Source organism: Rosa chinensis, chromosome 7, assembly GCF_002994745.2.
Source record: "Rosa chinensis cultivar Old Blush chromosome 7, RchiOBHm-V2, whole genome shotgun sequence".
In the NCBI taxonomy this organism is placed as follows: domain Eukaryota; kingdom Viridiplantae; phylum Streptophyta; class Magnoliopsida; order Rosales; family Rosaceae; genus Rosa; species Rosa chinensis.
Window position 1 is genome coordinate 16,603,003 of NC_037094.1, and position 22,940 is coordinate 16,625,942.

The following is a 22,940-nucleotide window of genomic DNA, read 5'->3' on the forward strand; positions in this document are numbered from 1 at the left end:
TAACTTCCAGTGAATCGCACTGAAATAAAGCAAACCTCTCAGCTGACACTGCCACTTCTTGATTTTCCTTAATGAACATCATTTCTGCCATACAGGAAATACGAAACGCCAATTTCAACATAAACAACACCACCTTTTGTCTTGTCTTTATTTTATCTTTGAGAAAGTCAAACGTCAAATAAGAGTGCGTTACATGATGTAGGCATACGTAATATGAAATCCTGTGGAGATTGTAAATGCTATGATCCAAAATTTACAGTTCCTATTAGCGTAATTCTTGCAACAACAAGTTGGATAATTGTATCTCAGCACAGGACCGTCAGCCATCAGCAGTAATGGCTTCAGCTAGCCTTTCAAATCCTTGAAAAGCTCTGGAAGATGGGCATTGGTCAACTTGGTCCTCTTGCTGATCTCATTCTTCTTCTTCTTGGGCTTGGATTTGGCTTGAATGCCTTGACTCTGGGCAACAGCCCTCCTCTTTGCAGTGTCTGTGGCCGGCTTCATACCATTCTTCTGAAGATCCCTCTCTATGTCCAGCATATCACGAGGCAGTTCAATCCCCCTGAAGAAAAGTTTAAGCTCATCATCCACCTTAGTAGAAGGCAACCTGGGGTCATTTGGATAAGCAATGTCCTCTTGTGAATCAAAGTTCGAAAGTAGCCATATGTCACCCGCAGCTTTCAAAGCCTAGACAAAGTGGACATTTCAAGCTTTTTTGTAAGAACAGTAATCCAAAAGAATATGTATAATTCACATCACCACAGATACCAGATTGTTTGAAACTTCAACCATAAGAGTTTGGATGAAAAAAGCAGGTATGTGACATTTTTCCTTCATAGACAAACTGCAACTTCAATTGAGGAATAAACACAATAAGACAGCCTTAATCAAACGTCCATCTTACAACCAAACTTGAGAACACTTTTTACACTAATCTATTTACACCCACACACACGTGCGCATAGGCACCTAATATTTTCTGGTGCAAATCACTAAGATCCCTAATATTGAATTATTTATAAGTTCTATTTGATGAACTTCATTTTCATGACAGAAGAAAATTGTACAAATAACATATACCTGCAAATCCTCCATCACTGTTGGGTATGAATCCTTCAGATCAATGACAGGTATGCCCTCTGAAAATTTCCGTATTAAGGACCGGAGTTGATTTTTGTCCTTCAGAGCATGCTTGGACTGCACATACAAAATACAAGTCAATGTAATCCTTCAATCAAAAATTCAAAAACTTACGCGTGCTAGCTTTGACATGCTGGTAGATACAGTTCAAATTTACCTTATAAGAAAAGCGCTTCCCATCATAATGAACTTTTGGGTTATTCCTCAGACTGTCAAAGACAGCTTTGTTGGCATTCACATCAACAAAACATTGTTCATTGATTAGCTCTGGAGTAAAGGCCTGCCTTGTCTACAAAAATATGTAAACATAACGACTCATAGTCATCAGATGGTGATCCTTCTCAACTGGTCCTAGCAAACTTAGCATATTACTTGCTGGAAAAAGCTCAAAGCAAGAAAGATCAGACAAAGGAAGAAACATCAGGAGAATGGAGGGAGTATAAAAGGTCTAAGAAGGAAAGTCAAAATAGTATGGTGGTTAGCTTTCATAATCTATCAATTCTAGCACATTTCAAGAATTATTAGTACTCCAACTGAACCTGTCTTGCTTTATTACATAATATTCTACAGGGAAACTGCTTCCCTCCTAACATCATTAATGAAAGTTAGACACACGCACAGAGACAGATCAGACAAAGGAAGAAACATCAGGAGAATGGAGGGAGTATAAAAGGTCTATTGGTCTAAGCAGGAAAGTCAAAAATAGTATGGTGGTTAGCATTCATAATCTATCAATTCTAGCACATTTCAAGAATTATTAGTACTCCAACTGAACCCATCTTGCTTTATCACATAATATTCTACAGGGAAACTGCTTCCCTCCTAACATCATTAATGAAAAAGTTTAAAAAGAAAATATATATATATATATACACACACACACACAAACAGAGCCCCAACCAGACAAATACTCTATTATTGGCATCCATACATATGAATCAACAGAATACCATATGAAATCAACAGAACACCTTCCTTAAGCCACAGCCTCAGATATATAAATTCCTATACCATAGAGGGATCTCGAATTTTTTTTTTCCCAATAAAGAGATGGGATAATAGATCTCCCAACTAGGAGTCCAAGCACCATTGCATCAATATGGAGGCAACTTGCATCTGTTTACTACACATATATGTAGACACTTATATACGAGCTATATCTTTCCTTGCTTATATACCTCCAACAGAATAACATCAATTTCTGGTACAGAAGACACAAAATTTACAAGTTTTTTCTTTTGCTAAGCCTAAGTGTGTGTAGTGGGGGAGGATGGGAACAGCTGAGACCTACTATAGGACACAGCAAGTCATTAACAGAAAAAGCATAGGAGAGTTGTGAATAAAACAACATACTAATCATTTGCATCAAGAAAAGAAGGGGATATTTGGGTTTAATATGAACCTCTAGAAGCAGGTCTATAACACGCTTGATCTGAGCTCCAACTGGGCCTTTCCGTATGCTATTAATGTGTTGGAGTCTCTCTGTATCATTTGAAAATTTAATAGGTGGAGCAGGAGCCCTAGCAGCTGCTATGGGAACAGCTCTGGGGTTTGCTGCGGCCTTTTTAGAGGCAATGCTGGTCAGGGTCGACTGGCACTTCTCTTGCTGCTTCTTGAATCTATCTAAGCTTTCTTGCAATGCCATCCTGCAATTACCAATGTCTAGTTAGAAGTCATATACAATCAGAGTCGTCTCAAAAGTTTTCGAGGCCCTGTGCAAAATTAAAAAGTGAGGCCCTCTTTTTGCGGTCGTGTATGAATATGCCATTGAAAATTTTTGTTATATAGAGAAAATATTATACAAAATTATTTTTTATATTAAAAAAATCTTTTATCTTATATTACCTTTTCACTTCTTGAAAAGACAAAAACTCATACTAAAGCTTGTTACAAAAATTTCATTAAAAGAAGCAACATTACAATTGAATTATCAAAGATAAATACAATATGGGCCCTGCAGTATCCACCAAAAAATAAAATCAAGAAAGTATGGCAAGGGAAGGAGAAGGAAAACAAAAAACAAAAAAAGGGTAAGGGAGAAAAGGAAAGAAAAGAAAAAATTGAAGCAAGAGACATGCAGGGGGGGATCGAACTCCTAAAGAGGAGGAAAAACAAAGGTTCAGTGCCACCTGAACAACAACTAGATTATGCAGTGAGGCCCTTCTCTATATGTGTTAAAGCTTCTTAGAACTTGAAGTAGGGCCCCAAAATTTGGGGGCCCTGTTCTGTTGCTCATGTTGCACTTGCTCTAAGCCGGCTCTGTATACAATTAACTCCTATCAAAGAATATGGATATCTGTATTAAAAAAAAAAAGCACCGCAAAATCAAGTTCATACAAAAATTTCAAATCGGAAACTGCAAGCAACTAGCAACCAGCAACCAGCATTACGTAATTTGGGTAAAGTAACATAAAACTTCAAAGATGCATTTATCCGAAAATCTTCAATCCATAATCTACTTTGAGAAACCCCTAAGAACACAACATCCAAGCCGCATCAACATTCTATCTCCATGAAATCGAATGACGATGTTAAAAAGGTCACCGCCTCCACCGATCCTTTACATGTAACTGACCTCATATAACAACATACATGATACCCAGGTTCTTGAAGCCTAAATTACCAGACCAAAACTTGTTGCTTAGAACAAAGAACTTTGAGTATTTATCGAAAACGAAAACTTGGAAACAAGGTCCATCCTTTGCACAAAAGACACCGAATTCTTATAGAAAAAAGCATAATATACACATGGATGAATCAAGGGAGCACCATAATCAGAACCGAAATCCCAAAAATTAAACCTAAAAACGAAAACAATTTCAATGCCGCTGCTAATTCCACCCGCCCCACAACTAGTTAGAAATCAAACAACTAACAAAATGAAACCGAAAACCCTAAAAAATTGAGGCATCAGATTAACGGCACGTTATAGAGGTAGAGATTTCGAAGCACTAACCTGCCCAAAACAAGCTTCGATGGGAGGACAGAGTGGATATATATATATGGATTTAGGGTTTTTCTTTGTCGGAAATCGAACACAGAGACTCGTAGGAATTAGGGAGAAGAATAGAAGCTCTATGTTGTTTATCCACTCAAATAGACAAGCCATTCCTAGAATCTCACTTTCTTCATTGACCAAAATCTCCCTCACCAGATTTATCTGTACCAATTTTTCAAGGGTACTGTCGTAATTTCACCTATTTTATTTTGTGAAAAAATAATCATTCTTACTCCTTCCCAAAGAAATTTAGCTCGATGGCATGACTGAACCAAATTTTATGGCATCGTTTTACTTTATTTAGAATAGAGAAATTCATGAATTAGATACAATCTAAATATTTTAGAAATCGATTTCTAATATTAACGTGAGACCTACACACATTTTCTATTCATTTCAGATAAACGTGTCATTAAAATTTTTTAAAATAACTTCACACAATTTGAGGTTTTCAAAAATCCGTTAAAATCTTTTAAATGTACATCAACGGTGCATATTAGTTTTGGGAAACTTTCCCTATTTAGACTCCAAATAACAATATTGAAATAAAAACGAGAATCAAAACATGAGCTTGATATGAATGCAGCGGATATGTTTGGGCGTTTGGCACATGACCACATGTAGCATACCTACACTAACCATGGTTAAAGTCCAACCACACCAAACCTACCTGTGGTTAGTTCAGACTTCAAAGCGAAAAGGTTGACTGCGATTAGGCACACTAATCCCAATCCAAAACCCATTAACACACTTTACTTGTTTTAGCTGTTACTTTTAAAATCTGGAAATTATTCTATGCACCGACGGTGCAAGTGACCCAACCCTTATAAAATAATCTCAACCCTTGAAATTTATTATCAACTTTATTTTTAATAAATAAAAAGTGTATTTAATGCAATCTAACCATTCATTTGTGTTGGTGCAAGTGCACGATGGTGCTCTGAATAATCTCTCTTTAAAATCACGCTATATCCATCTTTTCGCTTCCGTTTACTTGTTTGGGTTGGAGAGAGAAAGTAACAGAAGCAAAAACCAGCTGAAAAAGACCCGACCTTTCATCCCAGACCAACTCTCTCACTATTCGATTCTGGCGATTCCTCACCGGAAAGTTCCCGATTCCGGCTGAATGGTGGTCACGAGCTCCCCTGACTGGCTCCCCGCCGGCTGGAGCGTCCAATTCAGAGCGCAGAACAGGGGTCGCAGAACTGCGGTAACATTTTATTCTTTTTTTTTTTTGGCCTTGCTGCTTCTGCTTTCTAGGGTTTCAATTACCGGCATTCATTCTCGGTTTCAGTTCTGATGGGTTTCAATTGGTTCAATTCGTTAGCTTGCGGTTGTTGAGTGAGTGAGTGAGTGAGTCGGTGGTAGTTAGCTGCGTAGATTGAATGCTTGTGGTTTCTGATCGAGTTGATTTTGACCGTGGTGGTGTGTTTAGCGTCGTGCGATTTCTATTTGCTAGCTGCATGTTAGATGGTGAAGATGAATCAGTGATGATGATGATGATGACAATGATGGCTGTGTGAAAAATGTGTGTTTGGATGAAGAAATGGGGTTGCATGTCGGTGAAAGTATTTGGTACTTTCGCGGTGACAGATTTAGGATTGGTGTTTTGGAGTAATGAATGCACATTAGAGAGATGTTAGTACTGTTACTGATTTGCTCCGCAACAAAAGTCTAGTTCGTAAAGGAAGAGTTTGTTGGTTTTCGGGATTTTGGAACCTCTCGAATCTGTATCGTTTCTTTGTGCATAATTTTAAAACTAAATTCTAGACAGCTTTAGTTGGTGATGACTGGTGACCCAATATAAACTGAGAATGCTCTCTGGGCTGAGTAGAATTGGAGTGCATCACAGTACTCGCTGAACTCTGGGACTTGAAGCAGTTGCAAAATGGTTCTTCTAATTCTTTTTCTCACTTATTCTAATTTATATGATCCTTTCTCTTTCAAACAAAAGGAATCTAAAGGAAAGCAAAAATTTTACCACTATGTTGGTGGATAAATTGTACCCTCTATCTTGCCCTTTCCAGTCTTCGTAACGTAATATAGCAGTGCAAATAAAAGTAGGTCACATTGGAAATGGAAAAAGTAATTACCTTCTGTAGTAAATTAAAGCAAGGGAAATATTACTGAACCAATATGGACACTTTATAATCAAATATCCTGTAGTGGTGCTGATACTAGGCACTCATATATTATTTTGGCATTTGCAGATTTACACGGATTTGGAAACTGGGAAAAAGTTCTTCTCCAAGGACGATGTTATACGCTATACTAAAAAAGCCACCAACCGTGGTGAAGAGCCTCAGCGTACAAATTCCAAAAAACCCTCAGATAGAAGTCATTCGCAAGTGAGTCTCTTTTGGCCTTTCTTGAAATTTTTTGTTACTTTCATCTATTTAGTTGGTCATTATTTGCTATCGACAGCTGGCAGCAAGCACAGATGAATATCCTGAATGGTTGCCAGATGGTTGGAAAGTCGAATTGAGAACTCGAAAAACTGGAATTCAAGTTGGAAGGGAGTACAAGGTAACACATATACACGTATTTGAAGTTACTGCTTTGGGTATATTGCCATTGTTATCTACTGAATTTGTACTTTAACATCTTTATTATTATTATTTTCCATTCTTTGTTATATGGTTATCATTAGTGGCTGCCTCTTTTAATTTGACCTCAAGACTCCTAGAATCATTACATCTTGGAATCTTGTCCTTATATCAACGCCTAAATTCTAGTATCTAGTTTCATCATCCCTCCATAAAGTGATTGTAATTTTTTTTTATTCAATCTGGGGGTTAAGTAATATTTTGTATGACAATTACAAATGTAAAAAAGAAAAAGAAAAAGGGTGTACTTATCTGATGCTACTAAATACTAATTTACTGTTGAATTTGATCATAGATTATGAAGAAAGTATGAGGATTCTTTCTAATAGATGATGACTTGAGAAGTTAAACATGACTCAGATTCTCTTTATTTCTTATTGCAGTGTTACATTGATCCGTTGACGGAATGTACATTTTATTCCAAGCCAGAGGTATTTCGATACCTGAAAACTGTAAAGCGCAAGAGCTGCAAATCCAGAAGTCACAAAATGGTAAACCGCAAGAGATGTATAATCAAAACGAAGACTGTCACTGCCGTGCAGTTGCCAAGCAAAGTTTGTTCCCTTTGATGTTATGATTATTAGCATGCTTGCTTAATTGTTTGGATGGAAAATCAAATTAAAATAAAAAAAACAAAAATAAAAAGATCAAGAAAGAAATCTTTATGAATATATTTTTACTTTGCGATACCTTTTGAGATTTATGAATTAGGACCTTGTATCCAGAAGAAAGTGAAAGTAATAGCTGATCTAAGCAATTTTCATTGAAAGCATGTGAGTTAAGAATAAGCATAAGTAGAGAACACTTGACATTCTATGTGAATATGTGATATTATATTTTAAGAATAAAAAAAGCATATGCAAATCATGATTGGATAATCTGCATTTTTCTTTTCTACAATTTCATTTCACGCTACGATGGATAAAACATTTACACGTAGAAAATAGAAAATAAATTATTCTAAAGTGATCTTATTCTCACTTCTCATATGGTTAAGTTCTTTGCTCAGGCTATTAGAGTTGGGTCCTCAAGTGTATAGAAACCTAAGGGAAGTGGTATAGAAAAGTCATAACCCGCTTTATACCATGATTGTTGAAATTGAGTGGATTGAGACAGGCGTTTCTGATGACATACTAGCTTTTTTTGAAATTTCACCTCCTTTGTCCACTATTCTGTGGATCAACCTGAACAGTAGTCCAACATGCTACTTCACAATTAGAGCTTACCAATGACTATGGTGATTAATCTGAGAGTCCATCGTGCCAAGCATCCAATTGCTGAAATTGATCCGTCTCCTTGTTCCTTCATAGACTTGTTTTGTAGCACTTTTGTTTCTGTCAGGAATTCCTGTACACTGAGAGTGCCTTTGTAGGTCAATTTATGGGTTCTTTTTTTAGTGCTGCAAGCAAGTTTGAGAGGTTGCATCCCAATTTATTCTAAATTGGCTAAGATTTTTGTTATTTATTTATTTATTTTTTAACTATGAGAAAGAAAATTGTAAACTGTATTTGAGAAATCTTAAACTGGCATTTAATTGATGACAAGTCTCTTCCATATGTCTCTTCCATATGTCTCTTCCATACATGGGTGTTGGTGTTTGGGCACCACTTGATTGCAAAAAGTTTCTACCATGCTGTAGCTTCAAAATCATTTCTTTCTGTATTTAGAAATTTCATATTATAACATTTGTTAATTAGTGTGCTATTCTGATTGTTGATATTATTTATTAGGTTGTGGTTGAGAAGCATAATGTGGAAGATTTACCGCCAGGGTGGATATTGGAGGTCAAAGTTAGAAAGGTTGCAAATCGAATTAGAAGAGATCCGGTATAAAATAGTTACTCTGATACATATTCCAGTAAATGTTAATTCTGCTCCTGTTATGTTGATTAGGTCTACAGTTATAAATTTTATATTAATTTTTTTGGTCTATTGCGTATACAGTATTACACTGATCCAGTGCATGGATATGTCTTCCGCTCCAAAAAGGAAGTTATCCGTTACCTACAAACTGGAGAGACCAGTAAACATACAATCAAACCAAAGAGCACGGGCACGGGCACCAATGATCTAAAGTTGACTGATGATGAAATTGCAGTAAGTGCAATTTTTTTTTTTTTTTTTCAGTATCAATGGTGTTCTTTTTGACCTCTAATTTAGTTGTTCTCTAATAACATCACCAATATGTTTTCTCTTCTTGTTTTCTGATCATATCAGTTGTGGAAGTTATACCTTGTCAGTAATCAGAATAAGATGTTGTATACCTTGACAACTTGTGTTGGAAAACATATAAACATAAAACAAAAAAACAAAAAACAAAAATCTTAGCCAGATAAGTTGTGTATACTGGAAACTAAGTTATGCACATTAGTTATATTCTTTCAGTTTCTTAAATGACTAAAATGTCTTGAAACATTTTGATGCCTGTTCCAAGTTAAAATAGAGTACTGTTGGAATTTTGGTTGAATAATGAGTTCTCTATATATCGTTCTGATATTCTTGGTTCTATAGACTATTAGTAATGATGCTGAACTTATAAAACCCTACATCCAAAGGAATTAGGCACTGACAATATTCTTGCATTGTGGAACTTTCTAAATGTTGATAATCCTGCTTAAAACATATAACTTATGTGTTTTTCTTAATTGTTTAGGAACATTGATTCTGCTTTCCTAGCACTCTTTGATGTCGTTACAGGGTCAAGTTGATAGATACTCACTTTTTCAGCCCTCACAATAGAATTACGACAGCCATAATTAAAGCTGTTGGACTACCTTTGATTTCACTTTTTTTTTTCTTTCCTTCTGTCTCAACTAAAAAAAGGTGTTCAGTGAATGTCCTCAGTAGATGCCCTTAACAAATGAAACCAAGGACCTCACCATCATAATTGACGCCTATAACCAGATCAAAGTGGGAGCTAGAGAAGCTTCTATTGTTGATTTCCATTAATAATGTGCACTTGAGAATTGAACTTTAAATTGCACTTGGTTTTCCATTATTTATTTCCTATATTAATTCTTCTTTGCTTTTATTTTAGCTGTCATCTGCAACGAAAAAGCAAAAATTGAAGCACCCTGTCACCAGGCAGCAGCTTTCTGAAGGTGAGAGGTCAACATATAACATAATGTAGAAATAATTGTCTTATCATGCTTGACTCCAACTAATAAGGGCAAATGACAAATTCCTGATATCTAACTACAGTTTTGACTTACCACTACAGCTAAAAAGAGTTATGAACTGAGTGGCCTAGACTTACAAGAAACTGAAAACTCCCAATTGCAAGACAAGAGGCCCGCTGAAAGCATATGTGATTTGGCTCCAGTTACTGAGGTTATTCTAGAGAAGCATTTCACTGAGAATCTGGTTGAAGAATGTGTAGAAACTAAGGGAGACTGTTCCCCAAGATGGTCATCACAGCCAAAAGCTGAACCATCTAGCAAACACGAAGGCAAAAGGTCATCACAACCGCAAGCTGTACTCTCTAACAAACGTGAGGCTAAAAGGTCCAAGTTGCAAGACAAGAGGGTAACTGATGAAAGCAAAGCTGCTTTGGCTCCTTCAGCTGAGGCAGTCCCACATAAGCATTTAAGTGAGAGTGTGGTTGAAAATTGTGCCAAAACCAAGGAAGATTGTTCTCCAAGCAAGTCATTACAGCCAAAAGCTGAACTCGCCAACAAGTGTGAAGATAAAATTGCATTGGTTGGAGTTGATGGCTCCTCAACAGATCCTGGCAAAGTGGTTTTTTCTGAAGATGACCCTGCTTTGACTCCTGCTGCTAACACCTTGAATAAGAACTCACATATGAGTCAGATGGAAAGGAGAAACACAAGGAGATCCCAAATAGATGCAAGAAAATCGAAACAGAATGAAAAGCTTAATTTGCCACGTCGGTCCTCAAAACGACTGGCTGGGCTTGAACCAGAGCCAGTAAATAGCCTGGTTTCCACTGTACAGGCTCTTCAAGTTACAACTAGAAAGTCTAGTAAAGGTGATGGCAGTCGAGATGCCGGTTTGGCTTTAGATGATTTTGTAAATAGAGCATCTCAGCAGCTTGGGGATGCATCAGAAACAGAGGTTGCACATCATACTATAACTGGAATGATATCTACAGTACAAGGAGAGCCAGTGAGCAAGGTCAAGAGGCCATTTGATGGTCTTGAAGTACAGCCTGTAGATACCTTGGTTTCCAATGAACAAACTCTTCACGTTGCAACTAGAAAGTCTAGTAGAGGTGATGCAAGTCGAGATGCGGGTTTGGCTTTGGATGATTTTATCAATGGAGCATCTCTGCAGCTTGGGGATGCATCAGAACCGGAGGCTGCACATGATAGGTTAACTGACATAAACTGTACATCACATGAAGAGTCATTAAACAAGGGCAAGACGTTTCTTGATGACCAAGTGGTTCCTAAAGAGCAACATCATAGGCTGGAACCTGAGAAAATGGATGCTGAGAAGCCTGGACCAGAGCTCTGCTTTCTGTTTGGATCAGACCCATGCTTAGAATTTGCCTTCAAAACCCTTACTGGCGAATTGCCAATAGCTGATGCTGTGGATAACAAATCTATTATGAAACCTGCAGCTGATACAGTGCAAAAAGAGAACACACTTGAAACTGGGCGCTGCAGTAGAAAACCAAGGGCAATTTCGAACAAATCTAAGAAAGCTAAAGAACTTAAGTTACCTCATCGGACTTCAAAACGGCTGGCTGGGCTTGAACCTGAGCTGCTGGCCAAACCTATGTCCAGTGAAAGAGGTCTTCGAAATGCAACGGCAAAGTCCTGTAGAAGTAAAGCCCTCCAAGCTGTAGATTCTGCACATGAATCATCTCAGCAGTTTGAGGATGGGCAAGAGATCGAGGTTGCTCATGATTTGTGTACTGTTATAAACCCTTCATTTCATGAGGAATCATTGAACAAGATTGAGAAATCTCTCAAGGACGAACCTCTTCCTGAGGAGAAACCCCGTGAGTTGGAAATTGGGAAGGCAGCTGTTGAGAATCCAGTGTCACAGTTTTCATTCCCTTTCCTGGATACTTGGTCTGATCCATGCCTTGATTTTGCATTTAAGACCCTTACAGGTGAAATTCCGATAGAGGATGATTTGTTTCAGGGTTACTTTCAGGAAAACCTTGTCACCTCTCACAACCAAAGAGATAGCTTGGCACTGCCAGATTTTGGCTCACCTAATGTTTTCCAAAGTGACATATCACCTCAGTTCGATGCACCAGAACAGTCTGTCTCGGGCCAATTGTTTCCCATGAATTCTTCTTTGCCACCTGCCGGAAATGTGAGCTTGTCAAATTGCAATGGGGTTGGGTTCGGCCAACAACTGGCCACGAATTCTTCATTTCTGCCTGCAGGAAATTTGAGATTTTCAAGTGGCAGTGGGGTTGGTTCAGGCCAACATTTATCCGTGAATTCTTCATTCTTACCTGCTGGAAATGTGGGCCAGGCAAATTGGAGTGGGATTGGTACACAGAACCCTTGCTTAGGAAGCAAAAAGGATTTTCATGGGAAGGTGAAATCCTAAACGGAAGGTAGCTCATTTCTGTAATATTAGACAGCTTCTAATCCTCTATACTCTTAGAAACTTGTTAGCTGTACGTCTCTTGTGATGTAGCTAAAAACTCGATCTGAATGTAACTTTATTTTGTACAATGTGTCGGTACCGGATTTTGCTCTGTATCTGAAACTGAACTGCTGTAGGTACTGACAGATAAATGGATCTTGGTGCTGTTAATGAAAACCTTTTTTAAGTTGTTCTGCATATCAATTACTAACATCCTTAGCCGACCTCCACAAGCTGAAATCATGCTATTCTAGTCTGAAGGGTTTTGGCACAAAATGCATTTCTGAAGGGTGAGATGATGTAGATCACATCAAATTCGAAGTTAAGCTTGCTTAGGTGCGATTAAGGTGCCTTTAAAATCCTCCCTCTTTTCTCAGGTTTGTGTTGTTCGTTTCTTGGCCGCCCCATTTGCCAAAGACTTATTAGGGTGAGTATTGCCATTTTCTTTTACTAGCAGCAGGGTGCCATTTAACAAGAAGAAAGGGAATGTTTGAAAGACTATTTGATTGATGACTAGTACATAAATACAATGCTTAAGCAGAATCCCTCAAGAGACTTATTATTAAAATGTATTAGTGATTGAACAGCTGAAACCTCCCACGCTTTATTCTTCACCCCCTTTATTCCATTTCTATAAACATAAATAGTTACTGTATCGAGTAAAATTACAAACATCAGACCACTAAGCAATAAGTACTGGTATGCGTATTCTTTCGATCCACCATATCATCACTCATCTTCCTGTTCTTCCTGATCTTCCTGTTCTTCATCATCATTGTTCTCCTGAAAAACAGATTGAGGATAAATATGTAAACTACTTGGTTTTATGGAAAAAAAAATGAAAATATTATTACCAGCTACATGCTTGATTGACATGTTGTTCTGCTAAACTATCAATCTGTGCGCATAAGAGAAAAAAATTACCTCTGGAAAAAAAGCCATGGAAACGGTAATATCTCCATAGGCTTCATCTCCCCTAAATACCTCATATTCAGTCCCCTCAATATCCGCTTTATAGCCCGTCTCAAGTAGTCCTTCTATTGAAATACTGCAACAAGTGTAAAAACAAGAAACTTTTAGATTGAATATCCTTCTTAAAAAAAAATTATATATATATATATAAACTATATATATATTTTGTATACAACATACCTGCAATATCCTGGATCATCATCATTTCCATTCTCATCCTCGTCTATTACCTGAATCTTGAGATCATCAATGTCATCATCAGCTATGGTGAACTGAAATTTCTCATTCCACTCTGGATCAGAATTGTCACCTGCAAAAATGTTCTTATTTTATTTTTAAATATATACATATATCATAATAATTACCGATACATATTGTTAAGAAAGAAAAAATTACCAGTACGTATAAGTTTTAGTAGGATGTACTCCAAACTTAGTTATATATCTCAAAGAGTTCTATAAGATCATATGAAGATTTTAGGAATACTAGAAACCGTACATTCTCGAGTCCAAAAAGAAAAACACGATAACTTACATTCTACGGGTTCAGTCCTATTCTCCTCATCTTTGTAGCTGGCGATGCAATATATATTACCTATCCCATCAACAGCAGAAGTTTATATTCTTATTTCTCAAACACGGGAAAATAACAATAATTATAAGAGAAAATAAAAAGGAAAAGAGCAGCAATAACACTTACCCGGTTTGTCTGTATTTTTAAGACCCCTTCCACCAAAAATAAAAATTTCAAGCATCCCTCGAGGCGCCATTTTTACAGGAAGATGAAATGTACAAATCTAAAGGTGAGTGGGTACGAAGTCCCGATAAAGACTTTTTTAAGTCTCAGACAATAATAAAAATTAAGGGATGAATGGCTTATATAATAGTGACCAACATACACAGCCTGATTTGTAGCCGTGAAAGCCAAGTCAAAGTAACCCCAGGGTTAAGTTTCAGGTAGCGAGGAGAAGTCGGGAAAAAATTGTAGGAGTAAGATGGATCAATCATAATTCACGGTCTTCATCTCCTGATGTAATAAAAGGAATGATTAATTACATTTTACCACACCCCCGAAACGATAGGGTCATTTTTTTTATTTCATATCCAAGTATCAAATTTTATCATTTTTATATCTCAAGTCCTCAACTTGCCTCAATTAGTCATTTGATGCTGATGTAGTTGTTAACTCTTACTGCCACATAGATTAGAAAAAAAAACAATCTATTCAGAACCCAAATCTTCCCAAATTCCCAGCCCCTGTAGAACCCTTCTCAAGCTCTAATTCCCTCTTAACCTTCTTCACCTAAATGTACAACTAAACAAACATAAACCATCTAGCTTCCAAAGTCAAGAAATTTATGGCATGAACAACAATGGCAGCCTTTCATTTGCCTCCAACCCAGATTCACATGCTCACAAGCACAAAAGCAGAACCCATGTTCCTTTCTTTCATAAGCAAAATCCCATTGCAAATGTTCCAAATATATAGAAACCTGCTACAGCTACATCATCAATTTTCAAATGACTATAGATCTACAAACAACAAAAATGGTGGATTCAAATTCATCTTCCTCTTCAATATTGAAACCCCAAATCCACAACAGTTTGAATCTCAAATACAAGACCAAAAAATGCCCACCTGCCCAGTGATCCTATCAAGCTCTTCAACCAAATAAACCCAGTTCTCTGAGTCCTGCTACCTACATCAAATTCCAAACTTTAAAACTCAAATTGAAAATCTGGGGATGATCGAAATCGGAAAACGGAGAGGAGAAGAGAGAATGAACCAGTTAGCGACGTAGATGGAGGAGGTGGCGAACATAAAGACCAAGAGACACTCGAATTGATCTGGAATTGGAAGACATTTCCGGAGAGACGGACGCTCGATTTCTTGTTCTACATTCTCTCCACACCATTTCTGAACATGCATCAATTTGCGCAAATGGTCAATATGGGGTTTTGGTGAAGGAGAAGATTCGGAGTTGGGGTTTTGCTGGGAGGGTTCTACACAGTGCCATGTCAAGAGTTAATGGACACTTCACCACTTAACAATCACATCAGCATCAAACTGGGTTTTGTAATAGAAAATATATAATGACTAATTGAGGTAAGTTGAAGCATGTAGATGATCAAATTTGGTACTTGGGTGTGAAATTGAAAATGATCGCCTAGTTCGGAATATAAAACATTATTAACCTTAAAAAGAATGGCCAAGTCAAAGTGGGTGCCTGCAAAAGTAAAGCCCTCCGAGCTGTAGAATCTGCATATGAAGTATCTCAGCAGTTTGAGGCTGGCCAAGAGAACAAGGTTGCTCATAATTCGTGTACTTCATGAGGAATCATTGAACAAGATTGAGAAATCTCTCAAGGACCAAGCTGTTTCTGAGGAAAAACCCCGGAAGTTGAAAATTGAGAAGGCAGCTGTCGAGAATCCAGTGTCACAGTTTTCATTTCATTTCTTAAATACTTGTTGCATGTGATCCATGCCTTGATTTTGCATTGCAGATAAGAGACCCTAACAAGTGAAATTCCGATAGAGGATAATTTGTTTCAGGGTTACTTACAAGAAAACCTTGTCACCTCTCAACCAGAGAGATAGCTTGGCACGCCCAGATTTTTCAAAATCTGGTACATGAGGTGGTCCGTACTAGTGTAATTGGCTCTTATATATTTATAATTATTTTTTGTTGTGTTGTGAATGATAATGACTATTCATGCAATAGGTATTGCTTAATGTATGCGATTGGCAGACTCGTAATGTATGCGATTGACATACTTGTAATGTGCGATTGATTAGTATAGCTATTATGTATTGCATTTTGTATACATGATGTAACCCTATATAAATTTCATTGTGAGATTGACAACACGTTATCAGCACGATACTCTAACCCAAGCCCTAGCCAGGAAAAAAACCCTAACACCCGAAATTTCTTTCACCAAAAACTACCGCAAGCTCCTAGCCCTTGCTAGCCATACCATGCGCTGCTCCTGCAACCCTTGAGCACCTGTGTGCCTCCTACTGCCCATGCAGCATCGTTGCACGCCTGCTGCCCCTGCAGTACGCTCGTTCCTGTGCAGATCAACCTGTTTACAAGCCCAGAAACGTCTTGATCCGGACCTCATATCAGAATCCTTCCTTCATCAAAGTTGTTCGTCTCTGCCTCTTCTATCTGACCTCCAAACAGCCCTATTGGAGTCTTTTTGAGATTTGTACACCATTCGAAGTGGGAGCTATTCAGAAGCGAATCTGCTCCGAAAAGTAACAAGTAAGTTTTAAATATTAAAGTTCCTGCTTTCTTGTCTTTTAAATTCCTTTATTTTATGCAGGATTGTCAATATAGGAACATGTGTTCGATTATTTAATAAACTGGAATTGTGGGGATTCACGCTTAACGAACTAAGAGTGTTCATAATGCTCGGACTAATAGCGTCTGTAAGCATCAAATTGTGACCATATTAAAACATTATTGTTTGGTCTAATCCAAATGAGATTCTTGGAAATTGTTTTCTTGGTAGCGTAGCTCGGAAATCTTATTATTTTAGTTTTCGTGGAAGTTTATGTTCGAAACTAATATATCTTCTCTTCTTATTTTCAGGATGTCGAATGAACCTAGACTCGACTTTCCCATCCTTGACTCAACAGGCTCGGATTACCACAGTTGGGTAACCGATGTTAAGAACCACCTCACTTCAAAGGGAATATTACCCATAATCCAGGCACCTAACCCGGATCGTGTGTTGGTGCGAACACCTACAAAGTATACTCAAGCAGTTATCTTGATGCGACGCCATATGGATAAGACGCTCAGATTAGAGTATATGTCGATCAAGGATGCAAGAGAGCTATGGGTAGCGCTAGAAGAGCGTTTTGGCAATGTCCAAGATTCCCTTCTCCCTGACTTGAAGGTTCAATGGAACAATCTGCGCTTTGCAGATTTCAAGTCTGTTGCTGAATATAATTCAGAAACTCTTCGCCTACAGTCCATGTTGAGGTTTTGTGGACAACCTATCACAGAGCAAGAGCTAATTGAGAAACTCTCTCCACCTTCCCCGTTTTCAACCATTGTGGTATCAAAGCAATACCGCACTGAAGTCAATGCTGGACGGATCACGAGGTTTCATCAGCTTATCAATCTCATATCTGTAGCTGAGAAACATGATAACATACTCATGAGGAATTATAATTCAAGGCTCATTGGAACTAAGAGCGTTCATAAAGCGAATTATAATGCACCCTAAAGAGGGCACAAGGAGCGGAACCTTAAGAATAAGGGATATGAGGGACATATGAGTCCATATAACCGCCCTAACAAGGAAGGAAACCGCAGGTTTGATGAAAATACAAGTGGTGGCAATGCCACACGTGGAAGAGGTGGTCGTGGTATCCATAGTCGTGGTGGTGGGGTCATGGCTCGTGGTGGCGGCACCATAGGTCGTGGTGGTGGCGCCAAGCCTCCTAGGGAACGCCCACAACGTGCACCTCAATTAAAGGGAGGTAACCACAATGACATGTGTCATCGATGTGGATCAAGTGAGCATTGGTTCAAGCAATGCAAGACAAGCGAGCAACTAGTTTCAATATACAGAGCATATAGGGACCTGAGGGTGCAAGAAGTGTACCTTGCAGAAAAAGAAGAAGAATTGGTTGAGATGTCAATCCCACCATAGAGGACTTCAAAGCTGAAGATGAAGTGCACAAGGATGCTGCAGACTTTGATTAGAATAGTCCTTTTATTTTCCAAGAATTTTTGTAATGGAAATATGCCTTAGTCAATAAATAACAATTGTATTAAACTCTTTCTTATGTGGTGCACCCAATGAAATATGATGTCTAGGAAAGTCACTGAGATTAATGGTACTTAAGAGAGCCTCGCTCCACCAACATCTCTCTCTACTTTCCTGGTCATATTTGATTGGAGTTACCAAACTGATAGAGTGACTACAATGTGTCTGAGTTTGATTTTATTTTGGATTAGACTTTTTGGGATATTTGATGTAATCATTGGCTATCTTTATTAATAAAGTATCGTATTTTTATTCGATGTCATACATGTTTTAATTCCGAACTTTATTATTTTTCAATATGTTTCCTGGAGAGTTGGAATGCCTAGCTTGTTGATAGTGGCACCACACATACTATATTGCGACATAGGCAACTATTTCTATGGATGACGCCTAGTTGATTTTCTGTGACTACGACGGCTGGACCATCACAATTGATTCATGGTCGAGGACCAGCTCAATTTAAGTTGCCAAATGGCACAAGTATTAATGTCACCGAAGCTCTATATGCTCCTAGGGCTGGAAGAACCTTATTGAGTTTTAAAGATATAAGAGCTAATGGTTTTCATGTGAAAACACATTGTGAGAATGGACAAGAGTTCCTTTGCATCACTTCTAATGACTACGGACATAAACGAGTATTAGAGAAACTTATGTGTCGCTCTAGTGGGTTGTATGCAACCACTATTCAAATTATTGAATCCAACCATGTCATGAGAGATGACTTATGGGATTCTGACACATATAGGCTTTGGCATGACCGTTTGGGACACCCAGATATATGATGATCCGTATATTAAAAACTTCACACGAACATCCATTTTTCAAAACGAAAAGAAGTCAGAACCAAAATTTGATCCAAGGTAGGGCTGGCGCAGCCTACCTCCTGCGGCCCAAAAGTGGTATTGACGCCACCAATACCTCATTGGTTCCTTTTTCTACTTCTAAAGTCAATTGTGACTTCGTGGCTCAATCGGATACTTCCATGGTTGCTTCTAAAGCCCATCTTTCGTTTTGCAAAGGCTCTTTAGCAAAATTAGGATCGAGACCATCCTATGCAAAGGACACTAAGGAAAATATTTCATTCTTACAAAGAATCCAAGGTGATATTTGTGGACCTATTCGACCAACTTACGGACCATTTAGATATTTTATAGTGTTGGTTGATGCATCGACACAATGGTCACATGTCATGCTATTGTCCATAAGAAATGCTGCATTTACTAAACTCCTAGTACAAATCATTAAATTAATGGCTCACCACCCTTATCATCCCATTAAGTCAATTCGTCTTGACAATGCTGGAGAGTTTACATCAAAAACGTTTGATGACTATTGCATGTCCATTGGGATTAAGGTTGAACACCCTGTTTCTCATGTTCACACCTAAAATGGTCTCGCAGAAGCTGCCATTAAAAGATTTCAAATGGTCGCTAGAGCATTGGTTATGCGCACCAATCACCCTGTTTCTGCTTGGGGCTATGCAATATTGCATACAGCTGTGCTCATTTGTCTGAGGCCTACTGCCACTCAACCCTTTTCTGCGTCCTAGATGGTTACTAGATATGAGCCTGATGTCTCACACTTACGCCTATTTGGGTGTACAGTTTATGTGCCAATTGCGCCACCACAACACACCAAAATGGGTCATCAAAGACGATTGGGCATTTATGTTGGATATGACTCTCCAACCATTATCCATTACTTAGAACCCTTGACAGGCGATCTATTTACCGCTAGATTTGTGTATTGTCACTTTGATGAGACAGTCTTCCCATCGTTAGGGGGAGATAGGAACAATAATGTTCAATAGGAACGACAGGAATTGTCGTGGTCTATCCCCACTTTGTCTCATCTTGATCCCCGAACCGCACAGTCCAAAATTGAAGTGCGGAGAATTCTCGATCTTCAGAATGTAGCAGACTCTATGCCTGATGCATTTTCTGATATCGCTAAAGTGACAAGATCACATATACCTGCTGCAAATGTGCCTGCAAGGATTGATGTCCCTAAAAATCATGGACATGGCGCCACCCCTAGGGGTATTGGGCATGGTGCCGCCACCACTAATAGTGATGGTAATGTGGCTCAGGCCGGGCTCCTAGCAAGGAAACATGGGAGGCCCAAAGGTTTAATGGATTCTCACCCGAGAAAGACAGCGAGTTTGGCACAGAAAGATCCATTAATCATCGACATAAATAACCCGTCTCATGAACATATTTCGGATTATGGTTATGTCCAAGAAACATCATTGGGGGACACTCTAATGTTAGAACCAATTCCAGGGAATAGGGAGATCTCCATGAATTACACTAGTGTACATAAGACGTTTAATCGAGATTCTATTATCCTTGATGATGTGTTTGCATATTCTATTGCTCAAGCAATTATAGAACACGATGATATCGAACCTTGCTCCATTGAAGAATGTCAACGAAGAGCAGACTGGCCTAAATGGAAAGATGCGATCCAGGTTGAATTGGATTCACTAACAAAGAGACAGGTATTTGGGCCTATAACGCTGACACCCCCAAGTATAAAGCCTGTTGGCCATAAAGTTAAAAAGTGTAATGAGAAAAATGAGGTTGCTAGATACAAAGCCGGCCTTGTGGCGCAAGGTTTCTCACAACGCCCTGTAATCAACTACGAGGAGACATATTCTCCCGTAATGGACGTTATAACGTTCCACTACCTTATCAGTTTGGTAGTTTTCGAAAAACTTGACATGCAGCTTATGGATGTGGTTATAGCATATCTCTATGGGGATCTAGATTCAGAGATATATATGAAGGTTCCAAATGGACTTCAACTACCCAAGTCAAGTGGCTCTAAACCACGGAGCGCGTTTTCAATAAGATTGAGACGCTCACTGTATGGATTGAAACAATCCGGACGGATGTGGTATAACCGTCTAAGTGACTACTTGATTGGGAAGGGATATGTCAACAATGAAATATGCTCATGGGTGTTTATAAAGATGACAAGTTCCGGATTTGCAATTGTAGCAGTTTATGTCAATGACATGAACCTAATTGGAACTCTAGATGAGTTAAAGGAAACTGCTAAGTACTTGAAATCCGAATTTGAGATGAAAGATCTTGGGAAAACACGGTTTTGCCTCGGACTAGAACTCGAGCACCGTAGTGATGGGATTATGATCCATCAATCAGCATATACTCAAAAATTATTAAGGCGCTTTAATGAAGATAAAACAAAGTCTGTGAGTACTCCCATAATCGGTCATAGTCTTGAGCCTGAAAAAGATCCGTTTCATCTAAGGTATGAGGACGAAGACTTATTAGAGGGTGAAGTGCCCTATCAAAGTGCAATAGGCACATTATTGTACTTAGCTCAATGCACAAGACCGGACATCTCATTCAGAGTGAACTTGTTAGCTCAACACAGTTCTGCGCCAACACGTCTCAATTGAATTGACATAAAGACAATCTTTCGATACTTGAGAGGTACGATTGATATGGGCTTGTTCTATCCCTACAGAGAGAAAATAAATAATGGAAGTGTGGGATCGGACTCCACAAGGCAAAACGCCACCTTTCGTGCTCCTCCTCCCTCCCATCAAAATGACAACGATGTCTTGATGGGTTTTGCTGTTGCAAGGTATCTCTGTTACCCTCACAAAGGTTGCTCCCAAACGGGTTGTGTCTTTACCATGGGAAGCACTACGATATCTTGGAGGTCTACAAAGCAGACCCTTGTTGCTACTTCCTCAAATCATGCAGAGATTATCGCTCTACATGAAGCCGTGCGAGAATGCATATGGCTAAAGTCTGTAGTTAGACACATTCGAGGAACTTGTGGTTTGAAGTCTACCATAGATGAACCTACATGCATTTATGAAGATAATGCAGCTTATATTGAGCAAATAAATTTAGGTTTCATCAAGGGTGACAACACCAAGCATATATCGCCTAAGTTCTTTTACAATCAGCAACAACAAACACTTCTAAATATTGAAGTGAATCAAATCCGTTCAGAGGATAATGTAGAGGACTTGTTTACCAAGTCGTTACCTAAATCCACCTTCGAGAAACATGTGAAGAGTGTCGGATTAAGAAAGTTATCCGAACTCCCATAATTGTAGAAATCAGGGGGAGACCTTGACATCAGGGGGAGGTATGATGTCTACATGTTCGATCTCGAAGAGTGAATGACGTGTTGTGCTCTTTTTGCCCTTCGACCAGGGTTATTTTTGTCCCACAGGGTTTTTGTTACCTGGCAAGGTTTTTAGTGAGGCAACGATCAAAATGTCATCACCGAGTTTGAGCGGCACAAGGGGGAGTGTTGAAAGACGTCGACTACTCCACATTCACTGCGTTGTGCTCTTTTTCTCCTTCGACCAAGGTTATTTTTTTCCCACAGAGTTTTTATTACTTGGCAAGGTTTTTGACGTGGAAACTTAGAAGCGCATAGCAGAGGCAACACTATTGACATGGAATATCCAAGGGGGAGTGTTGTGAATGATAATGATTATTCATGCAATAGGTATTGCTTAATGTATGCGATTGACAGACTAGTAATGTATGCTATTGACATACTTGTAATGTGCGATTGATTAGTATAGCTATTATGTATTGCCTTTTGTATACATGATGTAACCCTATATAAACCTCATGGTGAGATGAATACAATACATTTTTTCCAATTCTCTACAACATGTTGGTCTATTAATTTAATTTAATTTTTTTTCACCCTGTGCAATGTATCAACCAAATTCGAGTGATATTGTTGGTTTGGACCACCACAAAGCAATACCACATCATAGTCCGGACCATAGAATAATAACTCCAGATTTTGGCTCACTTAACTTTTTCCGAAGTGCACTAGAACAATCTATCTCAGGCCAACTGTTT

General features: G+C 38.5%; 3 protein-coding genes across 6 annotated transcripts; 1 reads left to right on the forward strand and 2 right to left on the reverse strand.

Annotated features, from left to right (window-relative positions):
• Positions 1–25: 25 nt before the first annotated feature.
• Positions 26–4,248, reverse strand: LOC112179845. 3 transcript variants are annotated; one of them, XM_040511708.1, is made up of 6 exons: positions 4,097–4,213; positions 3,270–3,416; positions 2,543–2,786; positions 1,298–1,429; positions 1,081–1,197; positions 26–687 (listed from the first exon to the last, which is right to left on the reverse strand). In XM_040511708.1, exons 3-6 carry the CDS (start codon positions 2,783–2,785, stop codon positions 346–348), a joined length of 834 nt encoding a protein of 277 aa, XP_040367642.1. In that variant the 5' UTR covers position 2,786; positions 3,270–3,416; positions 4,097–4,213; the 3' UTR covers positions 26–345. The 3 variants fall into 3 exon arrangements, with proteins under 3 accessions (XP_040367642.1, XP_040367643.1, XP_024174099.1); XM_040511709.1 differs by having other exon boundaries at positions 3,270–3,436; positions 4,097–4,192; XM_024318331.2 differs by lacking the exon at positions 3,270–3,416 and having other exon boundaries at positions 4,097–4,248.
• An 851-nt stretch (positions 4,249–5,099) lies between these two features.
• LOC112175979 (methyl-CpG-binding domain-containing protein 13) lies at positions 5,100–12,512 on the forward strand. 2 transcript variants are annotated; one of them, XM_024313727.2, is made up of 8 exons: positions 5,100–5,348; positions 6,349–6,486; positions 6,563–6,664; positions 7,128–7,298; positions 8,475–8,570; positions 8,688–8,840; positions 9,781–9,844; positions 9,964–12,512. In XM_024313727.2, the coding sequence occupies exons 1-8, from the start codon at positions 5,265–5,267 to the stop codon at positions 12,273–12,275; spliced, it is 3,120 nt and encodes a 1,039-aa protein (XP_024169495.1). In that variant the 5' UTR covers positions 5,100–5,264; the 3' UTR covers positions 12,276–12,512. The 2 variants fall into 2 exon arrangements, with proteins under 2 accessions (XP_024169495.1, XP_024169496.1); XM_024313728.2 differs by having other exon boundaries at positions 7,128–7,235.
• A 289-nt stretch (positions 12,513–12,801) lies between these two features.
• Positions 12,802–14,142, reverse strand: LOC112175980 (elicitor-responsive protein 3). Its single transcript, XM_024313729.2, has 5 exons — positions 13,986–14,142; positions 13,821–13,880; positions 13,467–13,596; positions 13,239–13,362; positions 12,802–13,097 (listed from the first exon to the last, which is right to left on the reverse strand). The coding sequence occupies exons 1-5, from the start codon at positions 14,053–14,055 to the stop codon at positions 13,044–13,046; spliced, it is 438 nt and encodes a 145-aa protein (XP_024169497.1). The 5' UTR covers positions 14,056–14,142; the 3' UTR covers positions 12,802–13,043.
• Positions 14,143–22,940: the final 8,798 nt, after the last annotated feature.